General features: G+C 34.6%; 2 protein-coding genes across 12 annotated transcripts in view; one reads left to right on the top strand and one right to left on the bottom strand.

Annotated features, from left to right (window-relative positions):
- mcf2l2 (MCF.2 cell line derived transforming sequence-like 2) overlaps positions 1 to 25,132 on the bottom strand; it is a 177,962-nt gene that overhangs the window by 109,864 nt on the left and 42,966 nt on the right. For 10 of the 11 annotated variants that reach the window (XM_049465741.1, XM_049465742.1, XM_049465740.1 and 7 more), the window contains exons 2-8: positions 20,865 to 20,948; positions 12,281 to 12,395; positions 10,668 to 10,758; positions 7,718 to 7,837; positions 3,465 to 3,581; positions 1,803 to 1,952; positions 1,516 to 1,640 (exon numbers count right to left, since the gene is read on the bottom strand). In XM_049465741.1, coding sequence (XP_049321698.1) covers positions 1,516 to 1,640; positions 1,803 to 1,952; positions 3,465 to 3,581; positions 7,718 to 7,837; positions 10,668 to 10,758; positions 12,281 to 12,395; positions 20,865 to 20,948 — 802 coding nt within the window. The remainder of the gene's footprint in view (positions 1 to 1,515; positions 1,641 to 1,802; positions 1,953 to 3,464; positions 3,582 to 7,717; positions 7,838 to 10,667; positions 10,759 to 12,280; positions 12,396 to 20,864; positions 20,949 to 25,132) is intronic. The other variant, XM_049465736.1, reaches the window with a different exon arrangement.
- Positions 1 to 25,132, top strand: part of ncbp2 (nuclear cap binding protein subunit 2) — a 231,614-nt gene that overhangs the window by 103,915 nt on the left and 102,567 nt on the right. The window lies entirely within an intron of this gene.

Genomic DNA, 25,132 nt, shown 5'->3' on the forward strand with positions numbered 1-25,132 from the left:
ACTTTTTTCCATTCTAAAGGCACTTTTACTTAGTAGTTTATGGGGTTTGTATCTTGCATTATTGGGTCTGTATTTCTTTTCTCGTAGGATTCTGCAAACAGGAGTCTCTGCCAAATACACGCCCTCCTCCTGAAGGCTGTTTCCACTCTGTCAGACAGACAATTGTGGATTTATCTGAAGATTAGTGAGGATTTTTCTGCCATCAGTAGAAACGAGGTCTGAGGTCTCCCTCGGCCTACCAGTCCCTCTGCGATCACTGAGCTCACCAGTGCATTCTTACTTCTTAAGTAGACTCCACATAGTTGATTTAACTAATCCCAGGGTTTAACAGACGGCTCTAATGGTTTGTTGCACAGATCTTGTGCTCTTGTTGAACAATGATGGATTTCATGGCATCTCGTCACTTATTTTTGTTTGTCATAAAAGAAATGTGGAAATATAGTAAGAAAAACTAATTATGGATGAATGGTTCAATACAGAGAAACTTAAAGTTTAAATGTAAAAACGCTTTTTTTTTTTTTTTAGGTGAGAGGAAGGGTTGTGGTGTCTACAGTTTAAACTCAGCTTAGTGCTGTTAATCCTCCTAATATATAATCACAATAAAAAAAAAAAAATACTGTGCTTTTCGTACTATAAGGCGCACCGGATTATAACGTGCCTTACCAACGAACATCTATTTCCTGGTCTATTTTTATACATAAGGTGCATTTTTTTATAAAGCGTATTATAAGAGACACTATAAAGAACTTGTAATTCAGCAGGTCTCGCCACTGGGTGGTGGTGTTGGGGGTAAGCTAACCAAGTTAAAGTGAAGCTAAGTAAAGCTAAGCTAAGTAAACAAAACTGCAATAAAAAAATTACTTTCTTTTAAAGTCAACCGAGGGCTGGATGTTAATCTACACATATTTCTCTCCTGAAATCTGTTTATTTGGGTGAGTAAAAAAACAGAAGCAGAAAAACAGAAGCTTCTGTTTTTTTACAGTAAGCTTAGATTTCCGAATTTCTCCATCACTAAGGCTGGAGCATTAGCATTAGCTGCTAATCGCTGCAGCAGTGCTAGCCGGGGTTAGGACCAGGCTACAGGCCTATAATACCTCTCTAAATGAGGAAATATCGATCATATCACAGTTAGTGGGTAATGCTAATAATACTGCTCCAGTCTCGGTGCTGTACTTCAGCAGAGTGGCGTTACTGCTCCTTAATACCAGACTGGTAGAATTCATACATAAAGAGCACCGGATTATAAAGGAAAATGAAAATTTTTGGGAAAATAAAAGGATTTTAGGTGCGCTGTATAGTGCAAAAAAATCTGGTATGTATTTAAATAATTTTTCTGATTTCTTCACAATGTAAAAAACGAACTACTCATACTCATACTAAAATATATAAAGATATATTAAATAATAAATAAAAAAGAGCCAGTGATACAGAAGCTTTATAAGCAATCAGAAAACTGTAACACAGCATTTTTTATTTATTTTTACCAACAGTAAAGAAAACTGAGGTCCAACTAACCTTTCAACAGTGGTCTGATTTTCCGTTTCATCTGGGTTCAGCTTGTGGTTTTCGGTTTTATTGGCCAGGTCTTTGATGCAAGACAACAGAGTGCTTCCTTGTTTCAATGCTAACTTTAGTTCATCCTGAAACAAAGCAGAGCACAGATTATGTTGTAGATCATAAACCCTGCATATTTCATTTAAAACACTTTATGATTATTTTTTTCATTAACAGTGAGCCTAGATGACCTGTAATTCATTAATACTGTATTCTGACTGGAGAACAGTGTTTGTGGTTCTGCGTACCTTGAGTTTATCGTGTTTCTCTGTGTGAGACGTCAGCAGATCTTTGGTGCACTGCACGTCATTGGGGAGTTCAGTTTCTGCCAAATCTGTTCCAAACTTCTGCAGCATCTGCGCTGTGCTTTTCACCGTCACCGCAAAGTTTTCAATAGCCTAGTTAACAAGACATATATATATATATATACCCCCTCTGTGTTTCTGTCATAACTAGGTTATGACAATGCAATGAACAATGACACTAAATTGTAGAAAATTACACACAAAATAACAAGTTTTTTTCATTTTATTAGTTAATAAATAATAAATAATTCATAAGTTAGTAAATAAGTTATCAAATCCTGTATATACAACTTCAAAGGTCATGCAAAACACATTTCATTATTTACTTGCTGAAACTAAAGATGGAGTAGGTAATTTTGTTAAAATAGTAGAAAAGTTTTTTTTAAGAATCACTAATAAATATAGCTGGTTTGTAATTGTTTTTACTAAGTGATTTTATATATATATATATATATATATATATATTTTTTTTTTTTTTTTTTTTTTTTTTTTTTTTACCAAACATCTACATTTTAGTAAAATCCTAACTTAAATGACTGAAAGGTTGGGGGTGAATACGATTTCATTTTTTTAATTATATAAAATAATATATAAAAATAAAGTATCACAATATCAATATCAAAAATCAGCATCTCAGAAAATTAGACTATTATATAAGACAAATTGGTACTTTTGGCAGTGTGGGCAGTGTGCCAAGTCCTGCTGGAAAATGTTCACTACTTTGCATTTCTGGTTAGATGCTAACTGTACTTTATTGACAAGTACATATAATTAAATAGAATCATTTTTATACTTTACAATATGGGTATGGTTAAGTAATATCTCAGCTAATTATTATTACTATTATTATTGAAATTAGTTGACATGGTTTATTGGTGCACATTTTTGGTGCGTTTAGGTTTTTATGCCCGTGTGAAACCAAATCAAACCAAACAGAGGGAGAAAAAAACGCTCCAAATAAACAAACTCATCAACTGATCCAGATCATAGAAACTTTCACAACTACAGGTGTGAAAACGCTCTTTTATACTCTAATATACGCTAATTGTGTTGTAATTAAGAAATCCTTACAAACCAAGCTGAGATGTTTATAATAAAGTAAAAAAAAAAGTTTCCTCTATCCGATTTATCATGCATTCTTTATTCCAGTGCCCCACATTACGGCTTTATCTCCCCTCAAACATACAAGTATATACTAGCATTTAAATTTTAGACACCACTAATATAAATATAATTGCATTTTACATTTCTTACATTCATTCTTTTATTTACATTTAAATATCCACTAAAAACTTGCGTCTTAAGAAAAACAAGAGCAATTAATCGCAAATTCGATTGACACCGCTGATAATTAATTGAGACTTTCTGTTTTCAGTACTGGTAATTATTGTACCCTTATTGTAAAGTTGTTATTTATTAAAAAAAAAATAAAAATAGTTATAAAAAAAGTTATACAAAAAAATTGAATAAATGATCAGCTCCAGAAAATCAAGAAAAGAAGTGATTTGAAAACTTCAGTCCAGACTTTAGCATGTGAGAGTGAATAATCTGATCTACAGAGTGAGCAGGTGAAGTTGAGTCGTGTGGTGGGGGCTCTGTACTCACTGTGCGATGGTGAATCCACTGACTGTGACAGTACTGCAGACTGCCCCCCAGCTCACAGGTCAGCTGAGCCTTGTCGATGTAGCCGTGCAGATCTGAGAGAGAGTTCAGCATGACGATCTGAAAAAACAACAAGAAACAAATACACTGAGTCCATCCAACCACACTATACAGTACACTATACACACTATACATATACTGTACATATACATATACTATACATATACACTGGAAAAATGATGCATAAAATTTACTTTAAATTTAAGTAAATTTAATTTCAGATAAATTTAAGTAACTTACACTCTAACTTACATAGAGTAAATAAATGAACTGAACTTCAGTCAATCCTTTCTTTTAGTAAACTTTACTCAATTTCTGCATACCTAATTACAATTACTTCATTTTTTTTACTTAATTTGTCTTGTTTTGTAATAAAAATACATTATTATTAAATATAATTAATATACATTTGCATCAATATTTATTGTTGTAATTATTAAGTAGTGTCTTTAATAATTAATAAACCTTTGCATCAATAAATATTGTTGTAATTATTAAGTATTAATTTGTAATAATTAATAAACAGTTATGATACATAAATATAAAAGTTGGCCTTCATTCAGAAAAAATAGGAAAAGCTCTCCTGAAAGGCTGAGGGTAAAATAAAAAATATTTAAAAATGTTCACAATTAAATAATTCAAATATGAAAAAGTGAAAAAAATGTTACAGATTTTTTTTTGTTTTTGCATTTTTGTCATGCTTAAAGTTTTTCAGATTATCAAACAAACTTTATAAACTTTACAAAAGAGATGAGAAAGACTCGTTTTCAGTTATCAGTAAAGCTTGACTGCAGCTGTTGTCGCCAAGAGTGAAACAACCAAGATATTAAATGTAGGGGCAAACACTTCTTCACACAGGGCTAGATTGGTTTAGATTTGAGTTTTTTTTTTCTTTTAATAAATAAAATAATTATTTAAAAAGTGCTTTTTATATTTACTCAGGTTATTTTTGTCTGTTATTAAGGTTTGTTTGATAATGGAAAAATATAAGCATGATAAAAAAGCAAAAAAATATATATTTTTACTGCACTGTATTGATGTTCTGCAGGAGAATATAAATGGTGCAACATGAATTTACTTGCATTGCAAGATAAGTTAACGTGTTTATTTTAGTTCAGGCCTCATCTGATTTTTATCTCTACCAGCGAGCAGAGAGGAAACCATGCTCACACACAGATGCACACCTACACCCACACACACACACACTTATATAGGTCAAAAACAAACAAGAATGAAGTTTAAGCTACAGTGCAAAGGTCTTACAACCACCTGCATGAATATTCCTGAGTTATTGTCTGCAGCAGCTGCTGCTGTTGTTGTCTAAGAGCGTTTTCTTGCTGGCCACAGGGGGCGCTCTTGCAATATAGAAGAGTCTGGAGAAGTTTTACCCAGAGAACCGTAACCCAGTAAACTTCTGAAGAGGAGAAAACCCAATTAAGAATCTCTCATGGGTTTAAGGACACTTCCCACACTGTAAACCCAGAAGTTGTTTGAACTAAAAAAAAAAATCAGTCTGTTTTACATAAAATTGGAGATTTCTAAACAATACTCAACTATTTTGAGTTAGTTGAACATTTGTGGGCACAAATACTGTACTATTCAAACTGAGATCTTTGAGTTGAACCAACTTATAATAACTGAGTTTAGTCTGTTGCCATTAACAGCTTCTTTTCCATTGGCTTCTGTTACAATCTATTTGCATACTGGGTGTGTCCAACAGTTTCTGACAGACACTCACCATCAGTGTGTAGTGATTCCCCGGGGCTACCTTAGGTAAACTTGTAGATCACATATTATGATTAAATACTTGGTCTCTGTGTTGTAGCTGTAGAACGAGCATCATTTCCTGAGCTGCAGTAACTCTGTGTTCTCGCTGTGCTCTCAGTACTTTTAATTCTTTACTGTTTTCTTTCATCTACTTTTCTATGAGTATTTAAAAAAATAGTTGAATAAAACCATAAAGAAGACTAAATACAGGGAAATATACATTTTAAATATATATGTATATGTATTTGTTAAGTTCACTGTACTTAAAAATTATATTACATGAACTTAAAATTTATTAGGTAATCAGTTACAACAAAAGTTTTGAGTTTAGTCAACTTATCAGGTCTTACAGTGCAGTGCAGTCAGTCCAATATGAAAGGGTTCATTTGGAGCACTTGAGCAGAATCGTAGCTCATAAACCTTTGCTGCATTTTACAATGGAAAATGTACTATTTACCTTAACACAGAACAATATCACATGTTTCAGTATTGAAGATTGGGGCACTATCTTACATCCTGCGCAAAGTGTGTCACAATGCTCAACTGCCAACAGTCTATTTTCACGCCTTCCTCCTGCGTCACTGAAATAGCAATGGTGCCTCTGAATAGATCTACACTGATGGTCGTGGTGATATGGAAATTCAGGTACATTTGTGGTGTATTGCTATCTTAGCAACAGGAAACACAGGAGCTCCACTGACTGAATACAACCTACACAAACATCAACAGTCAGACATTCATTGCTGTACTGGCAGTGGATTATAAAAAAAAAATGTGTAACTTTCTGCATTTGCTTTTTTTAAGTAAATTTAATTTCAGATAAATTTAAGTAACTTTAACTCGGTTTTAAGACTAAAATGTTACATAGAGTAAATGAGTGAACTGAACTTCAGTCAATCCTTTCTTTTAGTAAACTTTACTTCATTTATTTTTGCTGAATCAATCCTTTCTTTTAGTAAACTTTACTTCATTTCTGCATACAATATTACCTAATTACAATTACTTATTTTTATTATTAAATATAATTAATAAACATTTGCATAAATAAATATTTTTTGTAATTATTAAGTATTATCTGTAATAATAATAAACCTTTGCATCAATAAATAGTGTTGTAATTATTAAATATTATCTGTAATAATTAATAAACCTTTGCATCAATAAATATTGTTGTAATTATTAAGTATAAATTTGTAATAATTATTAAACATTTATGATACATAAATATAAAAGTCGGCCTTTATTCAGAAAAAATAGGAAAAGCTCTCCTAAAAAAGCCTTTTTAGGGTAAATAAATATTTAAAAATGTTCACAATTAAATAATTCAAATATGAAAAAAAGAAAAAGTATTTGCCCCCTCACAGATTTTTGCTATCTTAGCAACAGAAAACACAGGAGCTCCACTGACTGAATACAACCTAGACAGACGCCAACAGTCAGACATTCATTGCTGTACTGGCAGTGAATTATACAAATTGGAAATACACAGGTAACATTTCTTTCTATTTTAAAATTCTAGACAAATCATTTTTTAGAAACTAATTTTCAGAGTTTTTAGCTTTAGCTTTGGTTTAGCTCTATTGATCCCCATTCATTAAGGATTCGCTTAAGCATTTTATAATAATTTTATAATAATGGGGGATTAGGATGGTAGGCTGATTCTTGGTCACGTTCTTGTATTTTGTAAAAGATTGAAAAAAACGTAAAAAGTAAAATAATTGTGTTCTTATTTCTGCAGAAGTAGGAGCAATAGTGCTCTGCTCTTTGTGCTCAGCTTAAGATCAGTGTAGAAAAACATTTAAATGAAACCTGATTCAAAGACAGATTTCCAACACTAACTGATGCCTGTGTTTAAGATTCTCTTCTTATTTCACAATTTTCATCTTTTATTTTTATTTTTTTTTTATGTTTTTAACTGTATATTGTAAATTCTGGGCTTCTTTTAATTGATGTACCTTTGAATAAAAATAAAGGCTGATTGATTTGAGTTTTCTCCACTTTCACTGTCAATAAACTCTTAATATCTGTTTATACCTATTTAGTATATGTATATAGTGTCTGGTTTGTGGTCTGGCAGTGGGTACAGAAAGAAGGCCTGATTCTAGACCTTAGACCAGGTTGTCACAGAGAGTAAAGCTTAGTTTTGCTACCGATAACTAACAATATGTAATAAATAAATAAATAAATAAATAAATACTTAATTTACTGACATGCAACATGCAATAGAGAGACGGATGCATGCATTAGACACTATGTGGGTAATATTGTAAATCTGACTTATACAGAAATATAGAGTGGAATAGTTGTAAAACCAGACTGTGTCTGACATGAAGTTGAGCATGCTTACTCCACATGCATTACCTGTACATAACCTCCATATGCATAATTAATGTCACACAGTGCGGGAAACACGTCTGAAGCATGCTTACCGGTACCTTCATTTTAAAGTCATCGCGGTGTAATCGGATGCCGATGTCAGCTATAGCTCTTTGGAAGAAACGCGAGGGCCTCAGCACCAGGACCAGCTGCAGGTTGCCAGGGAACGCCCCCTGTTGACGACAAAACACAAACTGCACATCAAACACTTCAGATCAAAAACATATTTAAACAATATTTTTTTAAATGTATTATATTTTATTCTACTCAGTCTCACTTTTTTCCATTCTGTAGAATGAATCATAAGCATGGCAGTTATTAGTTATGCTGTAAATCCAACACTCTATGCTCTATGCTGTGTTATATATATATGTTTAATTATGAGCGACTGTACTCCATATCAGAGTTGCCAGGTTTGTGGTTTTCCTGCCAAATTGTGCTTGTTTGAAAATCCAGTCACGGGTGAAAATTCAGGGGTGGAGAGGTGCGTTTTTTTGGGCTACTTTTAAAAATTACTGCGGCCACCAAAAAAAAAAAAAAAAAAAAAAGTGTTTTTTTCATTGGATGTTCTGATGTTAAAGTTCTGATGTTAAATTAACACAGCGGGAAAATGTGTACAAGTCAACACAAAAATCAATCTTTAAAAAAAATTACAACATTAAGAACCAGGAGAACATAACAACATAAAGAAGGACAGCATGAAAAAAAGGAGAGAGAGAAATCACAATGTACACAGAAATTACCAGGCGATGAAAAAAAAATTAAAGAGAAGAGAGGACAGATCAAGAGGGGCAAAAACTGAAATTAGTAAGTAAAAGTCAGTTCTTTTTTTCTTTTTTTGCTAATTATGTTACTATTAAATGTTTAATATATGGGATATAACACTTTTATAAAATAGCTAATAAAACACTAATGTTAAAATATTATTAATGATTAAGATAAATAGCAATGCTGATAATAAATTCCATAAAAACAAAATACTATGAGTTGTACACGCATAGTCGTTTTGACATTTGCTTCAAACATGTGACAGACATACAGTAATGTGCAAAAGTTTTAGGCACCTGTGGGAATTTTAGTAAAGAAAAAGCTTCTTATCTGTGCAGTAAGTGTTTATTATTAGCTCAGTAAAACACATAACAGCATTATAATCAATATAAAAAGCAATTTTACAAAAAGCATTTACAACTTTAACAGCCCTGTTTTCCCGTTACAACATCTCCTAATCTCTCCTCCTCATCTGAGTTTAGTAGAGTTACTTCTTGTTCTAGTTCTCATCATAATTATCAACACCTGGTTTGGTAAATTACTGGTAAATGGGGTAAATTAGGTGAGCTGCTGACGGAACTGAACATATTATACACATATTATGCTGGCCGAGGAGCATCCAGGAGAAATCTGGAATCTCTACACTTTGTTTATCAGCTTGGCTCACAGGATATACAGTAACATACTTATAGTTAAAAAATGAGAATTCCTTGTTACGTTTTACTGTATGTATGTTTATTTACATCTGTTCAAATCATATGTGGCGCTTTTTTTTAGGAAAAAAACATTCATATTGCTGAGATTAATTAATTAGTATTATTTGCTTTGGTGCCTAAAACTTTTGCACAGTACAGTATATTTTGGGCTAGTTTAAGCTTCTGAAGGGTGGGTTTTAGACTGATTTTGGGCTGGATATTTTTGATGGACCTGGCAACCCTGCTCCATGTGACTAGATCTGTTTTCTATCTGTAACCTTCTGAACTCAGTAATCCCTCTTGACCCTCATCTTCTGCATTATTGATTCTGAGGTCTCTCATCCACCAGCTGTCCTCCAGTTCTCTATGTCCTATTTTTCAGTGGTGTAAAATGACAGAAAATGGACATTAAACACTGTATCATCAGTAGACGTGTCACACAGGATTTTCTACAATATCTGTATAATGTATAAATTATACTACATTTACTTTTTCTTAAAATAAATCTAAAATATTGCAACATTGGTAATGGTTAATTATTGAAATCATGGGGTGTTGTGTGGTCCAGCAGTCTAAAGCGCTGCCACTATGATCAGGAGATCGCTGATTCGAATCCCGGTCATGCAGCTTGCCATCAGCTGCTGGAGCCCTGAGAGAGCACAATTGGACTTGCTCTCTCTCTGGGTGAGTACAGTAGATGGCGCTCTCTCTATCCTCTCATCACTCCTAGGGTGATGTGGATCAGCACAAGGCTGCGTCTGTGAGCTGATGTATTAGAACCGAGTTGCTGCGCTTTTCTCCGAGAGTTAGCGCTGTGATGATGCTACTCGGCAATGCTACATTATCATCAGCAGCAGAGTGCCATATTATTATTACATGATGGATCATAGTTTTTCTGCTGAATTCTGGTGAAATATAATACAAATTCTTATTACTATTCTTATTACTATTATATACCACACCAGTCAAAAGTTTGGACACACCTCTTAGTATTTTTGTTCTGATTTGTTTTTGTACCTTAGTCTGTGTATGAGCCTTGGACTGTTTATCATGTTTGATATGTTTACTCGCTATTGCTGTTGTTTATCGGTCGTTTTGACTACTCTTTTGCCACCTACTTTATTCAATAAAGTACTTGTGTTGCATCTGCACGTGGGTTCTGTCCAGACATGAGAGACTGGATGATGTGGCCAAAATAAATTCTATATTCTATAATTCTATATTTTGGTCAATACAATATAATTCTGATATTGATATAAACAGAATAAATGGCTTTTCAGATTGTCAGGAGATATATTTATTGCCAACAGCATACACGCAATAAAAAGTGCTGAATGGAATTGTCCAATCGATCCATGATTAAGAAATCAGAGTTCTTGTGTGTGAAAACAAACCAGACATAATTAACTCCTCCCCCAAACGAGCACTGAGTGCAAACTTGTTTTCCTAATTGTGTATGTGTGTGTGTTTAGATGTGTGTGATTAAAATTCCCTGCAAAAAATAGAAAGTACTTGCAGTCCAAAAAATAAAAGTACTTACTGCTATTCGAGCCAACGAGGCTTTCACCGAACTCCATTTGTCCCGCCTGCGGTCTATGATAATTATGAAGCCGATACTGGCCGCGTCCAGACTGAAATACAATACAACAGAGAAGCAGGTTAAACATGCCAGAGAGAGGACAGTCCCGGTTACACTGTAATAAAGCACACAAATTCATTCACACAAAGCAATCCAGACTGTTCTCATACAGAATTCCCCAATGGTGAAACAAACTACCTTCCACTACCAGATCAGGAGAATCTCTCACTATCTTTAATAAACTCCTGAAGACTGAGCTCTTCAAAGAGCTCTTACTCTCCTAACACCTCTAACTAACTACCTTCTACTACCAGATCAGGAGAATCTCTCACTATCTTTAATAAACTCCTGAAAACAGAGCTCTTCAAAGAGCATTTACTCTCCTAACACCTCTAACTAACTACCTTCTACTACCAGATCAGGAGAATCTCTCACTATCTTTAATAATAAACTCCTGAAGACAGAGCTCTTCAAAGAGCTCTTACTCTCCTAACACCTCTAACTAACTACCTTCTACTACCAGATCAGGAGAATCTCTCACTATCTTTAATAATAAACTCCTGAAGACAGAGCTCTTCAAAGAGCACTTACTCTCCTAACACCTCTTACTAACTACCTTCTACTACCAGATCAGGAGAATCTCTCACTATCTTTAATAAACTCCTGAAGACTGAGCTCTTCAAAAAGCACTTACTCTCCTAACACCTCTAACATCCTAACTACTTCTAACCTCATTTCCTTCTTCCCCTCCTTCACGTCTCTATCCCTTTATTTCCCTTTGATCTCCTTTAGGCCCTGTCTGAAGATGTTTTTATCTTTAACTTCTATTACTTTTGTACTTGACTATTGTAAGTCGCTTTGGACAAAAGCGTCTGCCAAATGTAATGCTAGTAATGTAATGTAATGTAATGTAAATATAAAAGGTCAGAATTATTTTCTAAAATAAATATCATTTTGTAATAAGCCGGGAATATCATTTTTCCATTTTTTTCCCCAAATAAAAAAAACTAAAATAACATTTTCAAACTGGTAAGGCAACGCCTTGTTCACATTACATGACTGACTGGCAACACAGAATCACCAATTAACAATTTTATCTTGGTAAATCGCAGACTCATCTGGCTGATTTTTGTACACATTTTGTAACAAAAACACGCCATAAGCAAATGGACATGATGGAATGAACTAGTGATGCCATGCCAGAGAATCTCTAGAGAGGAGAATACTCACTTAAAGTGAAAAAAAAATTGAGCAAAATCACAGTTTATAAATGTCTGATCATTTTTTAAAACAAGACTATCTTTCTAAAGGGTTCATGGTTTATAAAGGAATTAATTAATGGTTATTAATTAACACCCATTAATAACCATTTAATAAATATATAACAACACATAACTAGAAATAGGCAACAGTGAGCTGAACATTTGTAAAAGGATTGACTGAAGTTCAGTTCTCTTATTTATTCTATGTAACATTTAAGTCTTGAAACCGAGTTGAAGTTTTTGAAGTAAATTTTACTCATCATTTTTTTAATTGTAGTCATAAAAACAGAAGGCAGGAGTAAGGGTGGTCACCTGGGTATGCTGGTGAGATATGTAACTACATTAATAAAATCCTCCTCAGGAAGCTCACTGAAGTCAGAGTACTCGGGGAAGGTGATGATGGGGGCGCCATCCTTTCCTCTTCCTCCTGTGTGGAGAGAAAAACACAACTCAATACAAAAAAACAGCATCAGACACTATCATCATCACCATCATCATCATCATCATCACACACCTGACATTCTCCTAATATCTGTGTGATTTTGGAGTGTAATAACATATCTTCTGGAAACCACAGAGAACTATACAGAGACAAAGAACTGACAGACAGACAGACAGACAGACAGACAGACAGATAGATAGATAGATAGATAGATAGATAGATAGATAGAGAGATAGAGAGATAGATAGATTTAGGCTAGAGGTAGGGTTGTGTTTAGGTTGTTACACATATATACATATTATACAACATATACGACTCTGGAAAAAACACGAGACCACCTAAAAATGTGAAGATGAATTTCTTTGATTTTACCAAATTTAAAACCTCTGGAACATAATATTTTTTTTTGCACCAGGAGTAAAGCAGCATAAAGTTATCCAAAAGCAGTGTGTAAGACTGGTGGAGGAGAACATGATGCCAAGATGCATGAAAACTGTGATTAAAAACCAGGGTTATTCCACCAAATATTGATTTTTTTCTGAACTCTTATAACTTGAATATGTATATGAACTTGTTATTTTCTTTGCATTATTTGAGATCTGAAAGCTCTGCATCTTTTTTGTTATTTCAGCCATTTCTCATTTTCTGCAAATAAATGCTCTAAATGACAATATTTTTATTTGGAATTTGGGAGAAATGTTGTCTGTAGTTTACAGAATAAAACAACAATGTTCATTTTACTCAAACATAAACCTATAAATAGCAAAATCTGAGAAACTTGCAGTGTGTGAACCACAATGGTGAACCACAGGGGGCAGCACTGGACTTTGAAAATGACTTTGTTTAAAAAATACACTTCATACAGACGCATTTAGGCTAGTACTTATAGTTATATGTATAGTATAACATTTTAAACATCCCTGGTCAATATTCAAACACCTCATCAGAGAACACACTACTGAACATTTTAAAGCAAAAAATAAAAAATAAAAAAAATCAAACACTGACACAAACATAATTAAAAATCACAGTTTCTTTTTTTTTCAATATAAAAAATATGGTAAAAAAAAAAAAAAAACTAGAAAAGGACGTGTACTCTAAATGTGTAGGGGGTTCTTTAGTTTTAGAACCTGTAATTTCAACAGGTTTATAAAACTACAATGAAAAAAATAAATCTGAGCGTTAGTAAATGTAACGTAATTAAATCTGTGTTATTAACAACAAAAAATATGTTTCTACCTTTACATGAATATATCTAGTTTTTAATTACTCCACATTTGTTCAAAATACAAGACATTGTGTATTTTTCCCTAAATATAATTTATTTATGTAATCCCAACAAATCTTTTTAGGTACACAACAAACCTGCACAACAAATTAAACTCTTGTTATATTTACTAGGGTTTTAGTCACTACCTGTGTCAATGCTCTTTCTACAGTGTTGGTTCATGCAGCTTTCCTATAGGCTCCTGGTACCATATATTTGCATATTGGGTGTGGCCTCTCCCTTACTCACCATCTTTGTGTTGTCTGTTGCCCAAAGCTACCTTATCCTGGGCGTGCAGTAATTATAATATACATGTTGATTGGCAGGTCTCAGTGTTGTAGAGCTGTAAGAGCACATTAACTTTATTCTGTGTTTCTAGTGATCACAGTATGCTGGCTTTGAGCTACAGAGTTCACTCTTTACCCAGTTTACTCCTGTATTACTCCATTATTATACTGTTAAATAATAATATACTAAATATGTTGAGAATACTCATGATTAACTTAAAATGATAAGCTATGTAAATATTACTAAAGTTTTATTAACTTGAAAGTGTGGGTTAAAATAAAGATGAATTGTTAGTTTATTTGACTAAACTGATCATTTTTAAAAAGGACAAATTAAACACTTAAGTTGAGTTAACTCAGCTTTTTAAGTCAGCAGTGTACAAGAGAAAATTAAGTTGACAATACTTAAATTTCCCATGTAGTGTCAGTGGACTCTTTTAAGTTGACACTACCTGAAAAAGTATGTAGCACTACTGGAGAAAATTAAGTAGTAAATACAATGACTACTCTTGCTTGATCTACCTAATTATCTGATGCAAAAAGTTGACATGATTTTTTTCAAGTAGATCAAGCACACTATTTTTTTTTTCAGTATAGAGGAAGGGCAGAGCAAAATCCACTTTTTGTTGTTTAATAATATAATTTGATAAAGCAAAATATTTATTACATTAAAAGCCTCTGGCTTATTTGGAATCTGTCTTGTCTCGAGACCTGCCAAATCCAGTGCTTCTGTCTGAGATAACATTCATTAGAAACTGAATGCTTTTTTTGTATTAATAGCTACTTTTAATTTGACCTAAAGACCTATAAATACAGTACCTAAATATTATCGCTGTCCAATGAAAAACACTTAACTCTAAAACAGCAACCTTACAGGAGAGGGAAAAAAACTTTGTAAACTTTCAATGGAAGTCAATGTAGAAAAAAAAGTTTATTCCAGGTCATTTTGAAGAGTTTCTATTGGTCCGTTTATCAAGAAATTTTGGCACAGTGTAAGTCACAGTTTGTCTGTTCAAATTATGTAGTAAACTAAAAATCGACAAAAATGGAGATAAGTGTTTTTCATTGGACAGCGACGATATACAGTTCCAGTCAAATGTTTTAGTGGATTTTCATCATTTTAAAAGGTTCTTGGTTGTAGATTAATACTAAAGTCACCCAAACTATGAAGAAAAAATATTATTACTACTATTATTTAGTACACAAAAAAGATTTAAACAAACCAGAATATTTTTTAGATTTTAGATTCTTCAAAGTAGCACCTCTTGCGTAGGTTGTTGTGCATTTTCTCTTTAGTCAGTTTTATGAGGTAGAGTCTCCTGGAATTCAGGCTTTCAGTTAACAGCTGTGCTGAACTCATCAAGAGTTAATTACTTGAATTTCTTGTCTCTTAATAAAGTGTTTGAGAGCATCAGTTAAAGTAAAGTAGTGAAGAGGTAGAGTTACAGGTATACAGTGAATAGCCCTATTTAAGCTCTATATGTTCTAATCCATATTATGAGAAGCAACAACTACTCAAGTAAAGAAAAAACTTCAAGTGCAGTTGCAAAGACTGTCAAAAATGTTCTGATAAAACTGGCTCTCATCAGGACCGCCCCACACTGAAAAAAATAGTGTGCTTGATCTACTTAAAAAAATCATGTCAACTTTTTGCATCAGATAATTCGGTAGATCAAGCAAGAGTAGTTATTGTATTTACTACTTAATTTTCTCCAGTAGTGCTACATACTTTTTCAGGTAGTGTCAACTTAAAAGAGTCCACTGACACTACATGGGAAATTTAAATATTGTCAACTTAATTTTCTCTTGTACACTGCTGACTTAAAAAGCTGAGTTAACTCAACTTAAGTGTTTAATTTGTCCTTTTTAAAAATGATCTGTTTAGTCAAATAAACTAACAATTCTTCGTTAAAATCTTTATTTTAACACAGACTTTCAAGTTAATAAAACTTTAGTAATATTCACATAGCTTATCATTTTAAGTTAATCATGGGTATTCTCACCATATTTAGTATATTATTATTTAACAGTATAATACTGGAGCAATACAGGAGTAAACTGGGTAAAGAGTGAACTCTGTAGCTCAAAGCCAGCATACTGTGATCACTAGAAACACAGAATAAAGTTAATGTGCTCTTACAGCTCTACAACACTGAGACCTGCCAATCAACATGTATATTATAATTACTGCACGCCCAGGATAAGCTAGCTTTGGGCAACAGACAACACAAAGATGCTGAGTAAGGGAGAGGCCACACCCAATATGCAAATATATGGTACCAGGAGCCTATAGGAAAGCTGCATGGACCAACACTGTAGAAAGAGCATTGACACAGGTAGTGACTAAAACCCTAGTAAATATAACAAGACTTTAGTTTGTTGTGCAGGTTTGTTGTGTACCTAAAACGATTTGTTGGGATTACATAAATAAATTATATTAAGGAAAAAATACACAATGTCTTGTATTTTTTTATTTTATTATTATTTTTGTAACAAATGTGGAGTAATTAAAAACTAGATATATTCATGTAAAGGTAGAAACATATTTTTTGTTAATAACACAGATTTAATTACGTTACATTTACTAACGCTCAGATTTATTTTTTTCAGTGCAGGAAGAGTGAGGTACAGGATAAGTTTATCAGGAGTTTCCAGCCTCAGAAACCACAAGTTAACAAACAGCTCCCCAGATAAGAGCACCTAAATGCTTCTTCACAGAGTATTTTAGTTTGTTTAACACTTTTAAATTACTACATGATTCCTTATGTGTGAATATTGTAAAATATTGTGATATACAGTAATTTCAGGGGCATATCGGTCATCCCTATAAATCAGGGGAATAGAAAAGCACTGTTCTAATTTAAAAAGTAAAAAACATATTAAATTGTTGTAACCACGTCCCCTTCATTACATTATATAACATCTGTAGCTGCTTAGAGCCTCAGATCACACGTCCATCTCCTGGCTGCAGAAAGTTACTAGCAGGCCTGGATTCAGAGATGACGTCTATTCCCCAGGAGGAGCAGCACGGGTGGGGAGGAATGGAAACGCTCCCTGTAGAGAAGTAAGACTGGGGATGGGAGAACCACCCACTTACATCAACTGTGCATCAGCTGTCTGATCTCTCAGGGATTTGAGCTGCTCCACCTCATAGATAAAGTAAAATGTAGGTTATCTATACTTTACCGGAGTAATTATTTTACATTTTCACACAATTATCTGAACTTTCTACTCCTTACATTTTAATAAAAACAGCCTCGTTTCTCCTATTTCCTTATTTCAGCTGGTTTTCATTCCAGCTTCTCATCTTTCAATTAAACCCCTATCCAGATAAATCTCTCCTCCATCCACATAGAGTGAATCTGATTGTGATTGGATGTAGAGAAATATAAACATATACCATTCCGACACCCTATTGGTTTATACTGTGATCTATCACACCTTCACACAGCCCCACCCCACAGCAGACGTATGTAGTCTAGTATGAAGATGATCCGTGCAGAGACTCAAGAGAACTCCAGACAAACTCCAGCCCAACTAAACTTCTTTAACTTTAATATATTTACTTTCTACTAAATAAAATACATTCATTTACAATGTTGCATATATGCAGCTGAAACACTAGAGAACAGCCTAGTGCAAAATCCCAAATTATATTATCAATATTAACATTTTAATATTTTAACATTATAGATATTCATTATGGTTTTTAGTAAAATGTGTTTTGTAAGCTTTTGTTCTTATAGCTTATAGCATTTTTTCTCCTTACATTACATTTACTTTTATACTTTTATAAGTAGTTTTAAATCCAGTACCTATACTTCTACCTACAGATTAAATAAATTGGAGATACGTTTCACATCTTTGGTTGCTGCAAGTCTCTAGTTTTTCATCAGTAGGCACATAATTGTCTTAATTAATCATGGGTGTGGTGAGCTCTGACTTTGGCGCGTTCGTGTCTTAACAGTGTGGCGCTTTGCTTTGTGCGTCTCAGCAGAGACAGATACTGAGCTGCTCGTTTACACTGTGAAGATACACCAGAAGCTCATTTAAGGGAACAGTAATGTTATTTTATTCTTTATTCTGTTTATTGTTGATGTAAAAGTTGGGAGCACCTATAGAAATGGACTCTGATGATTGACTGTCGACTGTTGTCAGGGTTTTAATCAGTCAGTGGCGCTCCTGTGTTTCCCACCACCAAAATATAGGTGTAAAAGGTGTAAAAATAGACTGTTGACAAGGTGAAAGATAGCAATGAGCATCATGGGTGTACGATAGGGCTCTTAATCTGCACTATACACCACACAGAAAACTGCACATTAATGCTGCCCTAAGAGTAGCATTTAGAGACTGGAGAAAACATAACATCTAGAAGCAGTTTCAGAAAAGCGCAGGCCTGAAGCCAGTTAATACTCTGGGTGTGGTGGAGCAAGATCTCAGTCTTCAGGCTGAGAGAGGAAACGATCAGAACATATTACCATTGATCAGATTCACAGCTGCTCACACATATGCTCATCTCCTCAGTACACAGAAAGGGTCAAAGGCCACACAATTACCAATACTGGATTCTAGCCTTTAGTTTACTCAAATTACATCAGAAGAAGAAATGGTGAACAGGACTAGTGCTGAATTTGAAATCAGAATAAATGATAAGGGGTTAAATAAATACAGGGGTTGGACAATGAAACTGAAACTGTCATTTTAGTGTGGGAGGTTTCATGGCTAAATTGGAGCAGCCTGATGGCCAATCTTCATTAATTGCACATTGCACCAGTAAGAGCAGTACGAGTGTGAAGGTTCAATTAGCAGGGTAAGAGAACAGTTCTGCTCAAAATATTGCAATGCACACAACATTATGGGTGACATACCAGAGTTCAAAAGAGGACTAATTGTTGGTGCACGTCTTGCTGGAGCATCTGTGACCAAGACAGCAAGTCTTTGAGATGCATCAAGAGCCACGGTATCCAGGGTAATGTCAGCATACCAACAAGAAGAACCAACCACATCCAACAGGATTAACTGTGGACGCTGTAAGAGGAAGCTGTCTGAAAGGGATGTTCGGGTGCTTGTATCCAAAAAACATAAAACCACGGCTGATCAAATCACGGCAGAATTCACAGAATGTGTACCTCAACTCTCCTGTTTCCACCAGAACTGTCCGTCACCACGATAAATTATTGTGGTCTAAAACCAGGTGTTTCAGTTTTATTGTCCAACACCTGTATGCAATATGTGCATGTTGTGGTATAGGTAATCACTGAGATGCTGAATTATTGGTGCAAAAAATGTTTAGGCTTTTGGCCTTATTAAGCAGTAAAGTAAATAGTGACAACTGCTGCTGTGAACTGTTTTAGTGAATTTAACACATAAATCAGCCAGAACTGCCAAAGTTTAAGGAAACACCAGGATCATTCTTAAGTAACTTCCAGAAAACAATTCTTCATATTTAGCATTTATTGTTAACCAACAAAACACCAGTAAATCCCCAGTTACACCACAAGGATTAACAGCGTAGACTCAGGGAATTAGTGCAGGATCTAAGAGACATCCTGTTTTTCTTTCAGAAGTGAAGGTAAAAAACACAATTATTCCTCCAGGAGAAATTCACAACAAATCTGCTTACAGTTCAGTACACTAGTGCATTTCAAAAAATGAGAATATCCTTGACAGTAGGACTGGGAGATATGGATCAAAAATAAATCTCGATATATTTTTATGAATTGCGATATACAATATAAATCTTTTGAGACAAAGCTACATGTTCCAAATTTTATATTGGTACTTTTATAATTCCTGTATATTTGAGTAGCCTTAACACCTGAAATATATAATATATAATTTATATATAACAATTCCTCAAATTAAATCTTTTTTTTCCACTTAAAGTAGCCTAAAAACAAGGCATATAAAAAAAATTACATCGTGCTTTTGGAAAAAGAGCATGTAAAGTGCTTAAGAAAAAGTAAAATAAAAAGTGCAGTTTGAGTTTTCTGTAAATCTGGGCTGAACTGGTGCCAGGTCTATTCTCATACCCATGTGAAGGAGCTGATTGGTCAGTGTGTTTAGTGAGTGAGGGGCGGGGCTAGGTGAAGCTGTGGAGACAGTGGGAGAACTGACGGAGCTCACTGTAACGCAGCGTAGTCTATATTGATATAAACGATATTGTCTCATCTTATATCGCATATGAAAATATATAGATATTTTTTTATCTCTATATATTGCCCAGCCCTAATTGACAGTTTACTTTATTCCAATAATTCAGTTCAAAATGTGAAACTCATATATTATATAGATGTATTAAACACACAGCGTTCATTTCTTGTATTGTTGATGATTATGGCTTAAAGTCAAAGAAAATCAGTGTCTCAGAAAATTAGAACTTATTGCTACCTCTGGCAGTGTGGGCAGTGTGCCAAGTCCTCCTGAAAAATAAAACTGCATCTCCGTAAAAGTTGTCAGTAGCAGAGGGAAGCTGTAAGATATGAAGTGCTGTAAGATTTTGTGGGAAAACAAAACTGCACTGACTTTAGACTTATAAATAATAAATTATAAATAAACACAACATAACTGAATGTTCTGTTTTCACATTGTATTTTTATCATTTTAGACCATATCGCCCAGCCCTAATTAATCACAAAATAATGTTATTAATAATACATTGCTTTACCTCAGTACCTCAGTACTACTATACTTCCACTATATGCACTGTTAAAATTAAATTTAAAGTTTTGAGAAAGAATAAAAAGAATGATTAACTATTTGATTTATGCCACTAATTTCACTCTACACACAACTACACACACTCCTAACTGCAGTAAAGATCACAGCAGCCAAAGTACAGCAGAGCTCCACAGCAGAGCTCCACCTCCGTACAGCAGCAGGACTGAACAGCAGTCTTACCTGAGAGCAGAGCGAACTGCCTGTGAAGCTGCTCGATGATATCCACAGCCAGCAGCGGCCGTATCTCCTGCTGCATAATCTCATCTGTACAAGAGAAATAAACAGAGAGAGAGAGAGAGGAGAAAGTGAGATACATATACATGACCTTTATATATACTGTATATAGATATATACAGGGGTTGGACAATGAAACTGAAACACCTGGTTTTACACCACAATAATTTATTGTGGTGACGGACAGTTCTGGTGGAAACAGGAGAGTTGAGGTGCACATTGAATTCTGCCGTGATTTGATCAGCCGTGGTTTTATGTTTTTTGGATACAATCCGGGTTAGCACCCGAAAGTCCCTTTCAGACAGCTTCCTCTTACAGCGTCCACAGTTAATCCTGTTGGATGTGGTTGGTCCTTCTTGGTGGTATGCTGACATTACCCTGGATACCGTGACTCTTGACACATCACAAAGTCTTGCTGTCTTAGTCACAGATGCTCCAGCAAGACGTGCACCAACAATTTGTCCTCTTTTGAACTCTGGTATGTCGCCCATAATGTTGTGTGCATTGTAATATTTTGAGCAGAACTGTGCTCTTACTCTGCTAATAGAACCTTCACACTCGTACTGCTCTTACTGGTGCAATAATGTGCAATTAATGAAGATTGGCCACCAGGCTGCTCCAATTTAGCCATGAAACCTCCCACACTAAAATGATAATAAATAATCAATTTTCAATTTGGACTATTTTTTTCCATAGCTGTATATAATCAGGGTTATGGTAAGTCACTGTTTGCAAAATAGACAAAAGTAATATGTTTAAAATCAGTATTTCTAACATTTTCTGGCTATCATAGCCTAATCATTAATAAAACATGAGATTACTGACACACTGTAAGTTTCCAGCATCAACAGTACAATCAGCCGTCTGTGTCTGAGGTTAGGCTTACGAAAAAAGCCCCAAAATGCAGCTGGGTCCCGTCTGAAATCCTGAAAGAGTTTTTATTCAGGGTTTGCCCCATATAGCAGAGACTCTCTGAACGCCCTGAACACAGTTCCTGAGCTGTTCCTCTTTTAAACAGCTGCACCCCTTTAAAAAGCCTTTCATTCACACAGTCGCTCTTCTAAACTGCTAAACTGATGCTTCAGGGCACTTTTATCTCATACTCCTCACTGCACTCGCGAGGGTCACTTGAAAACACAGTGAAGACTAAGAACAAAACCTCCTCTGTTCTGCTATAAAGCTCTGCATTAAGAGGAACTCCTTCCTTTTTACACACTGTTACATCTTATAAGAGAACTTGAAGCAATTCCACAAGCTATTACGCATTATTTACTGAATCTTTTGTGTATTTACACCCTGTTCATTTTCTGTTAGCTCAATTCTCTCATATAATAATCTATGGTGCAGACCAGTGATGTCAGTACTTAGTACTTAGCAACGCGTTACTCTAATCTGACCCTTTTTTCAGTAACGAGTAATCTAACGCGTTACTATTTCCAATCCAGTAATCAGAGTAAAGTTACTTATCCAAGTCACTGTGCGTTACTCTCTCTCTCTCTCTCTCCACCTCACACACACATTATTTAACATTTTTTATAAAAACAATGATTTATGTTAAATTCATTCAAGAGATTTTTTTTCAGGAAATAGTTCAACTTTAAATGTCTAGAGATACACTGTTGCTGTTAAAAACGCATTTTCCAATAAAGGAATTAATTGGCAAAACTGGTTATAATGTTTATGTTAAGGCGGCGGGAGGTGGTGTCTGCAGCTGCTGAAAGTAACTAATAAAGTAACTTGTAAAGTAACTTAGTTACTTTTCAAATCAAGTAATCCATAAAGTAACTCAATTACTTTTTAACGGAGTAATCAGTAATCAGTAATCGGATTACTTTTTCAAAGTAACTATACCATCACTGGTGCAGACCCTTATTCAACATCCTACTTAACACCAAAAGGGTGTATATAATGCCCCACCGGTTGAAACCACCACAACTAAATCACGTTTACCTATAAACACATAATGCCAGGTTCACACTATACAACTCGTTGTGCTGTAATCACTTGTCCTCCAGTTTTTGAGACTTTCACACTACATGACTGTTCAGGGTTCACAAATTACACATTTTTTTTCGATGTGGGAAATTGTAGACTCACCTGGTTGCTCTCCAAAAACATGTTTTGTCACGAGAACACTCCAGAACTAAACACACAAGAACTAGCGATTCCATTCCAGAGAATCTCTATAGAGGAGAATACGCACTTAAAGTGAATAGAATGATTTCATATGAAGCAACTGTGTAAAATCAGAGTTTATAAATGTCTGATCAGTTTTATACTGAAATATGTACTTATGTCCTCAACACACAGAACTGTAACTCCAGTAATACGCCTTTTAAACATGCTCTTCCTGTATCTCCAGGATCAGCTCGCTAACCAATCAGCTCACAGAAGCTGAAATGCTAATGCTTCACAGTGTAAAACCTGTTTTCTATAGATAAACTGAAATATACAGGCATGCTTTTCTTTCTTTTTTTTAGTAAAGTTATTATTCTACTTTCTAACACCATGTAGTTCCTTATTGTTTTTAATTTAAAGCTTTTAGCTTTTAGCTCTATTCACCCCCTTTCATAGAGGGCTCACTCTCGGGCTCCTCTAGAGTTTAACTGTCATTTCTTGATATAACAGGAGAGATAGAAAGTGGTCAGACTCTCCATAAATGGCTCTAATAAAGCAGAGAGTGTGTTTTGGACCCGTGGTTCTTTCTTTCTTCGATCCCATGGGCTGTATGTAGCCGCTGTTCCTGACTCCTAGTTGCCAACTGAGTCAGATATCTAGCATGCTGAATATTTGCCAGACATCTGTGAATGGTCAGCAAATTGTCTTTCAGTAGTTTAAACTATTTGACAGTGTGGGCGTCGAGAGATCCCCTCCGAGAAGAAATGCCTCCAAGGAGAATTTTTGACAGCGATCAACGAAAAACTATTAAAGACTGCAAAACTGGGCTAAAATCTGGTAGTGTGAACCTGGCATTAACACACAAACACACATAACAGCTACAAACAACACAAAACCCTTGACAAAAAAAATCTCCAACAGCTCTAATTAAAAAAAAAAATCTAACATGGCCATGGGACACAGTATGGCACTGCTGCAGTCAAACAAAAATACAACCAAGAATGCAAACCAAAGCATTAAAATTAAAGCATTGCTCGATTGCACATATGCATCAGTGTAGGAGTGTGCACACTTCAGAGCAAGGTAGGATTCAGATCAAATAAAAATGATGGTGTGAACAGCCTTAAATAAACATTAGATTTGATGAGAAAATAGGATTTGCTCCACTTTTACCTGCTGTGTGAACGTAGCCCATTTGTCACACATGCAGGATCATTCTTAAGGCCACCAGAAAATACTTTCAACACATTTACACACTAATCTACACTGCTGTAGTTCACTCAAAACACACTTATATAATGAGCCAAATACACACAACTGCTTCATCATCTGAGTTATGTAATAAAGGCTTAGTCATTATAAGAGTGTCTGAAGTTAAGCTGATCACTGCATTGCTATGTGCACCCCCCCCCCCCCCCCCTCAGCATAGCAAACAGGGCCCCCAAAGAGTTCAACTCAACGCATTATCCTTTAAGCAGCAAAATCATACTAGAGGTTCAGAAACGATAAGCCCAAGCTCTGGAAAAAAATTAAGAGAGCACTTCACTTTCTGAAGCATTTCTTCCAAATTCCAAAAAAAGTATTGTCATTTAGAGCATTTATTTGCAGAAAATGATAAATGACTAAAATAACAAAAAAAGATGCAGAGCTTTTAGACCTCAAATAATGCAAAGAAAACAACAAGTTCATATTCATAAAGTTTTAAGAGTTCAGAGATCAATATTTGGTGGAATAACTCTGTTTTTTTTTATCACAATTTTCATGCATCTTGGCATCATGTTCTTCCTCCACCAGTCTTACACACTGCTTTTGGATAACTTTATGCCTTTACATGGTTTGATGGCTTGTGATCATCCATCTTCCTCTTGATTATATACCAGAGTTTTTTTAACTGGGTAAAATTGAAAGAAATCACCATTTTTAAGTGGTCTGTTATTTTTTTACCAGAGCTGTATACTGAGATATATATTTCTTATTGGAATTAAAAACTAAACTAAATGCTAGACAGCATTGCCCTGCAAATATTGTATATCTCTTAAAACCCTAGGCCGAAGTTTAACAGTTTGCTGTGCCTTTATTCAAAGAATTTTGCAAAG

This window comes from Astyanax mexicanus, chromosome 16, assembly GCF_023375975.1.
Source record: "Astyanax mexicanus isolate ESR-SI-001 chromosome 16, AstMex3_surface, whole genome shotgun sequence".
NCBI classification, from domain to species: domain Eukaryota; kingdom Metazoa; phylum Chordata; class Actinopteri; order Characiformes; family Acestrorhamphidae; genus Astyanax; species Astyanax mexicanus.